Here is a 7,353-nt window from a genome sequence, read left to right as displayed (position 1 = left end):
GGACGGCACCTACTGTAGGCGTCGCTCGAAGTGCGCCTACGTATGGTTCGGAACCACGAAAGGAGGATCGGGGATGATGGTACGAAGTGAGTCATGGAGTCACATTCGCCCGTATTGGCCTCTACTCGATTCTTATAGTGAAAAACATTCCTGCGATCTCAAAGGTATACAAACAAAGATTCAATTTGCTCCAATCTATTATTAAGCTAAATTGGTTTAATATTAATGCAACACGTAATTCTAAAATATTGTGATCACTTAATTAAACAACAAGATTTAAAAGGAACCTAAACCGGTCGTCCAAATTATCTTATTAGGCGTGATTTTCAATTACATATTCCCATTAAACATGCAATATGGTGATCATAATAACAATAGAATAAACATTAATATTGCAAGCAATTTAGCCATAATTCCAACAATATAAAATCGTTAGAAAAAATAATAGAAATAAAAGGAACATAATTCTTACTTTGATTCTGTTTTTTTGCAACTACAAAATAATAAACGAGTTAGTAGCTTCAAGGAAATAATAATAGAACAACAATTAAATTAAATTAAATAAAGTAGAGTTGATTTGGGGCCAAACCCTCAAACAGTTCTACCTTTCACGCCTTGGCTTAAGGACAGAACCACGAGTAAAGTATGGACTCCTTGGAGTACTTGAAGAAGGAATTTTGAAAGAAAAAGGGTACGCTAGTGTTTAGGCTAGAGCATAGAAGAGAGAAAAATCAACTAGAGAATTAATTGATGCCCCGTACATCAGAAATGAGGGGGTATTTATAAAGAAAATGTGCTGATGGAGCACACGGAACCCTAAAATGATAAAAACCCTAAAAAAGTATCCCGCGCCACGGCAAACTGTACCGTGACACGGGAAGTCCCACCGTCAGACGGGAAACTTTCCCGTGACACGGTGCATTTTTAGTGTGACGCGGGAAATTTTCAGTAAACGGGGAAGAAAACGCGTTAAGGGTTTACGCGGAAAAGACAAGGAAATTTCCGTGTCACGGCAGATTTTCCATGTCACGGGAAATCCCACCGTCAGACGGGAATGATTCCCGTGACACGGTGGGTACCTGCCGTGGCGCGGGAATTCCCAGCCCGTTTTTTCGTCTAAACACATTTTTAACCCTAATTTCGTTTAGCATTTTAAGTGTCGATTGATAACTTCAGGCCTTTTTCTGATTTATTATTATTTGGGCTAAAATAAGAAAATAATAAATTAAATAAAAGGTTTGGGCCAAAAATAAATAATAAAACAATAAATAAAATAAGGTTTGGGCTAAAATTAAATAATAAATTTGGGCTGAAATTAAAACTATGCTTTTACCAAACATCAAGACTAATCCATGGACTGTTCAAAAATATGAATTTAATCCAATACGATTTTTTAAGCACTCTCGGGATTAAGTACTGAACCCGACCAATAGTGGCGGTGAAAGGTTGTTCATCATCGGGTTTGGTTTTGGGGAGACATTTTTAGGTGTCTACAGCAGCCCCCACTTTGACTGAGTTTGTAGAAACGTCAGTTTCGAAAACGATAGTCAAAGTAGTCGATAGGGACGGAGAATGATTTAAGACGTTCTGTGATCCTAAATCACTCTGTATACGCCGATACCTGCAGAAAAATGTTAATTGCACAGATAAGAGTAAAAGGATATAATACGTATCTGACACCAGTGTATCGGTGACAAATGAGTTTGGAAGCTTCCTATGCTTGAAGGAATCCACCGGATGACATTTATTGAAACGCTTTCCATGCATGAGGAAAGCCGAGTGAGGAGTTTGGTAGTTTTCTAAGCTTGAAGAAACCTACCGGATAATACTTTCCATGCTTGAGGAAAGTCGACGTATGAATTTGGTGTCATTATATGCTTGAAGAAATCCACCGATGATGCTTTCCATGCTTGAGGAAAGCCGACAAAGGAATTTGGCGGTTTTCTATACTGGAAGAAAAATCCACCGATAACGCTTTCCATGCTTGAGGAAAGCCGACTAGGCGGTTTTCTATACTTGAAGAAAAATCCACCGATAACGCTTTCCATGCTTAAGGAAAGCCGACTTGGCGGTTTTCTATACTTGAAGAAAAATCCACCGATAACGCTTTCCAAGCTTGAGGAAAGCCGACGACTACTGTAATCGCTGAAATTTGCAAGTGTATGATGGTTCGATTATCCCCGAACGTGGGCCACAGATGATTCACACCATCAAGTCAATTATCCGACCATATTAAGTGCTTAAAATATCGACAAAATGACTTTAATGCTTCTAGGGGCAAAATAGTAATTTTGGTACCCTCCAACCGTCAGTTAGAATTTTCCACGTAATTTTACCGAAAAATTAACTATCCAATTTGCGCGGAAAATCGTGCAATTTTGGTCAAAATGCCAGGAATATTCGCAAATAGCTATGCAGGGCAGGCGCAAAAACCACCGTGTCACGAAAAGAATTCCCGTGACACGGCACGGGTCCCCGTCACGCGGAGCAGATTCCCGTGACGCGGGAAGTGGGTCAGCTGAAAACCGGTCAATTGGCATCTTTGACCTGTCAAACCACATGTGCCACGCCAATATATTACCGTTACATGGTAACGAAATCCGTTGCACGGGAAACGGGATGCTTTTTTGGCTTTAAATTCAAGCTGCTTCTGCCATTTTTTGCCATTTCCGCACTCCCCTTCTCCATTTTCTTTTTTTTTCAGCTCAAACTACCGTGCCACGGCCAGATCTTACCGGCGCTCGGAGTTTTTTCTCGTCAGACGGAGTGTTCCTCCGTGGCGCGGCGTTGCTGCTGGTTCCCATTTCTTTTTTTTTCTTTTTTTTTTCTTCGCTGAGATTTGCTGCTGCTTGCTGCTATTACTGCCGTGTTGTTGTTGCTGTTTATCGGAGCTCTGGCGTCCTTCGAAATTACCGTGACACGGAATTTATCCCCGTGACACGTCATTTGCTCACCATGTCGCGGCGTTGCCTGGCCGTGTCGCGTCGGCTGCACTGATCTTCGCGGTTTTTTGAGCTTTTGGAGTTCAAATCATCACCAATTTTGCTCTAATTTTTTGCTACTTTCCTCATTTTTGATTCTCTACAAGGATCTATGTAAGTTTCCCTTGATTTTGCCTCGAATTTGACTCAAATGAGTAATTTCATTAAAAACCCTTAAAAATCAATTTGGGGATTTTTTTTGATTTTGTGGTTTATGTTTAAGTTCTTGCTATGAATTTACTTGTATATGTATGTATGCGTGTTTGTGAGCGATTTGAGACAAAAATTGCATGATTTGGTGAAGAATTGAGCAAAATCACCATTTTTGGTACTACTTGCGGTAAATGGTGTTCCTTGTTGTTCATGTTGTTCTTTTGCACTTGGATTGATGACATGTTGGTTGTAGATCTTGTAAAATATGCTATGATGCGTTGATCTATTGTTTTTGTGCAACTTTGAGACATGATTTGTATTGTGTATGTATTACATTGTCATGGAGAACATAGTATCATGCAATTAGGAGAACATAGTATTAGTTCGTCATGGAGAAACTAAATACTATAAATAATTCCATTATTTTGCCAATTTTTAGCCTTGAGGTAAAAATTCAGCGTATAATGCAATAAACAACTAAATAACTTAGGAAGTGATGCTAAGCATTTAGATTTTTTTATTAAAATGCAACTCAAACTAAATGTCTTAGGAAATGATGCTAAGCATTTAGATTTTTATTTTTATAATAGCATGCCTAGGCGACGGGATCGCGATCTTTCCACCCATGGCCGACGTCAGGCTTTTCGGGAGGACACTCCCACGATTCCCGAGGGTATGGACGACGACGTCTTAGAGTCTGAGCCTCGGGCTTCTACGAGTAGAGGTAGGTGGGTTCCACCTCTGTGGACTCCAGACCAGTTGGTTTTCTGTCGTGAGAACCACGTTTCTCATCGGCCACTTGCCGGCATAGTCGACGGCACGCTTCGCCACCACAGTTCTGGAGCTGGAGATTTGATTCCTCGACTTTACCAGATTATCACGAGGGATCCTGCTACGAACGCCTTATGGGAATCAGCTGGTTTAGTGGATTTTTATTCGGCGGTCGTAGGGTTGCGGTGCGACCGTCGTTCGCGCATTGTTGGAGTATTTTTGGGATACTACCAACACCTTTCACTTTGCTTGGGGGGAGATGACGATGACCCCTCTGGACTTTAGCATGATTAGCGGTCTGCGCTTCACTGACCGGGCTGTAGCGCAGATGTCTGATCTTTCTTGGGGAGCGGCTGAGGCAGCCGATTTGTTAGGTCCGATTGTTCAGCATATCAGGACTCAGCCAGTGTCTCGAGGTGGTCCTAGGAGTGGGCGATCGGAGCTGGCTTCGGTTCTTGCCCGTGGTTTTGACATGGAGGAGACGTCAGCTGAGCAGCGGTGCGGATCTTCATTCTGATTCTCATCTGCATGACTCTTTCTCCAGATAGGAGTTCACGTGCACTCCTTTGCTACCTCCCTTCTTTAGTCAGGATCAGTGAGATAGGATCCTTTAGCTGGGCCAGCCTCGGATACGCCGACCTTCTCTTGTCGTTGCGTCATGGGTGTAGGCAGCTAAACGACGGGTCTCCCATCACTGTCTACGGTCTGTGGAGAGTCGTAGAGGTGATGATCCTTTCCTCTTCTTGTTTTATTTTAATTTGTTCGACTCATGTGCTCAAAGATTACTTTTCATTGCAGCTATGGTTCTACGAGTACTTCCCAGGATTGGCTCCTCGACGGCGTCATGGAGCGGTTCATGAATTCCCTGTCGGGGCCAGCTGGCGTGACCGAGGAGAGTCACGAGTGGAGTCTGTCTCTGCGCTGCGCGGGCTGCTACGCCAAGGCACCTCTTCTGTTGGCATAAGAATTAGTTTTGTTGCCTGTTATTTTTTCTCTGACGTTATTTCCGGTGTTTCATGCCAACTTTTTATGGTTTTCAGGTTGCCATTGATGTCCAGTATCGTCCTTAGGCCGGGATGACTAATCTTCCCGAGGCCTTGCATCTTTTAGCGCACCGCACCATTTTGGTTGGTACCGGACGCTTTGTCTGGTATTTGGGGGAGCGTGTCGTTCGTCAGCATAGCGGTGATCGCTTTGTGGTGCCCTCATCTCCACCGGAGTCGATGTTGGACTCGCGCTTTCTTAGGGAGTTGATAAACAGGGGAGAGCGCTACACTTTTCCTTGGCAGGAGCTTGTGCACATTGAGGGTGATTACGCGCAGGACTTGCTTCCCTCTCTAGCTCCTCCACCCCGCCTTCCTGAGGTATGATTTCTTTTGAGGATTTTTTGTTACTAGTCTCTATTTAAATAGTCGAATAACTTGATTATTCAATCGGATTTTCAGACGACTATTCGCCCTGTGGGGAGGATCGAGATTCCGCCTCAGTCTGTCCGCTACCCAGGGCCGATTGGTATCACCGAGGACCATATTGCAGACGCGCCAGAAGGTTACAGACAGGCGCAGGAGTCTCTGCCCGAGGTTTTTGAGCCGGTAAGTTTTTGATGCATTATTCATCCTTTTAACACCGCTTGTTACTGATTTTTCTTTATTTTGTTCTCAGCCTAACCGCTCGGAGATGATGGGATTCATGAAGCTGGTTGACGCTCTGAAGTACTGCATCATCAAGCTTCGGCGTGGTGCGAGTTGTCGGAGCAGTTCTAGCGATGTTCTTGAGGTATGCTCATTTTTTCCACTTCTACCATTTGTTTCATTTTGCATTGTTGACGCCTTTTGATTTTGTATTTTTCAGGAGCAACGGAGGTCCCGCTCGCGCTCGAGGCATAGATGCTCGGAGGAGGAGGAGCTTGGTCGTGGTAGACGATCTCCTGTGGTTCATCGACATTCTCAGTCTCAGCGAGAGCCTCAGATTACTCAGCCCTTTCAGGAGGCTTAGTGGCAGCAACCTCAGTCTCCCAGCGCTTTCACGGCCAGGGTCAGGGGCAGCGGCAGTCGTTTTCACAGCCTTCATAGCCTGAGTTTAGGCCTGTTTTGACTCCCGTGGATCCTGGTTTATTTTCTGCTCCATCGTCTGTGATTCCTCCACCGGTGTCGGGCTTGTTCTCAGTTCCAATGTATGGGACAATGCCTCTGCCAACGATTCCCGTGTCTTTGAGTCAGCCTACACCGTTTGCCAGTTGGACGGGTCCTGCTTTGAGTTTGACTGCTGCTAGAGTCACAGGGACTAGTAGGGACACTACTCCCCGTACTCGGATGATGGCGGGACTCTTTGGCTCACTGTTCCCGTATTCACAGGCTGGAGATGATACTGAACCTAACTCTTCTAGTTCTGCAGACTTTTGACCGAGGGTCTTTATTTGTACATACTGTGATGACACTTGACGTTGTTTATTTACTATGACTCATTTTGTATATTATTCACAGTTTATGCATTTATTAGTGTGTGTTAGTGTGTGCTTGAGACTCATTTTGTGTGATCGTGTATTTATTAATGACGCGACAAAAAATGTAAGTGGAGTAAGTGGAGGGTACCGACCTTCCCCAAAAGAAAAAGAAATAAAAAGACAAGAAAAAATAAATAAAAAGTAAATATATAAATGATAAAGAGAAAATAGAAATAAATGAAATACTAAAGTAATGAAATGATAAAAATAATAAAAATAAAAATAAAAAAGTTGAGAATTTTATTAGGGATGAAACTCTCAGAAAACTGAAAAATAAACGGTGAAGATAAAATACTAAAAAAAATCCGGATAGATAAGGGAAAAGATAAAAAAAGAAAAAGCGTGGGGTGCCGCGACACGGCACTGTACACCGTGTCACGGCAAAAACTGTCGTGTCGCGGCAAAAATTCCCATGACACGGTGGGATTTCCCGTGTAACGGTACGCGTATTCTACAACGGTGTGGTTCCGAGCGCTTTTGCTATAAAATAGGACCAGTATATTTGTGATATGCATAATTACGAAACATAAAATAATTAGAATTTCATATTTCAATAATAATGTCTCAGAATTTTGATAGTACATTGCGCGACCGGTCTTATTCTTTGACCAATGCTGACAAAAGAGAGTTAGAATTGTTTTATGTCAGGGGTTTACTAGCTCTGAGGCATGTAGCGATTGGACATGATTTTCTTAGGGCAGCATTAGATTATTGGAGTCCAGAAACACATTGTTTTAAATTTGATTACGATGAAATCTGTCCCCTGCCGGAGGAATTCGGTGTAATCTTTGGATTTCCTGCTAGAAATCTTATTGCCATGCCTACCCTGCGTGAATATTATTACCAAGATTTTGAACGCCATCTGAATCTAACATATCCAGATTTAAATAAAATTGTGTGTGGTAATGAGGTAGACTTAGAAAAACTTGCAAATTTATATTTTAA

The 7,353-nt window shown here is 42.7% G+C and overlaps 1 protein-coding gene across 1 annotated transcript; it reads left to right on the top strand.

Annotated features, from left to right (window-relative positions):
- Nucleotides 1–4,569: 4,569 nt before the first annotated feature.
- On the top strand, nucleotides 4,570–7,051 carry LOC145581121 (uncharacterized). The gene is made up of 5 exons (XM_081638204.1): nucleotides 4,570–4,628; nucleotides 4,704–5,269; nucleotides 5,351–5,497; nucleotides 5,568–5,681; nucleotides 5,757–7,051. Exons 2-5 carry the CDS (start codon nucleotides 4,982–4,984, stop codon nucleotides 5,898–5,900), a joined length of 693 nt encoding a protein of 230 aa, XP_081494330.1. The 5' UTR covers nucleotides 4,570–4,628; nucleotides 4,704–4,981; the 3' UTR covers nucleotides 5,901–7,051.
- Nucleotides 7,052–7,353: the final 302 nt, after the last annotated feature.

This window comes from Chenopodium album, chromosome 1 (assembly GCF_948465745.1).
Source record: "Chenopodium album chromosome 1, dcCheAlbu1.1, whole genome shotgun sequence".
NCBI classification, from domain to species: domain Eukaryota; kingdom Viridiplantae; phylum Streptophyta; class Magnoliopsida; order Caryophyllales; family Amaranthaceae; genus Chenopodium; species Chenopodium album.
Note: the sequence above shows the minus strand (reverse complement) of the source record. Positions and strands in the feature narration are given on the sequence as shown.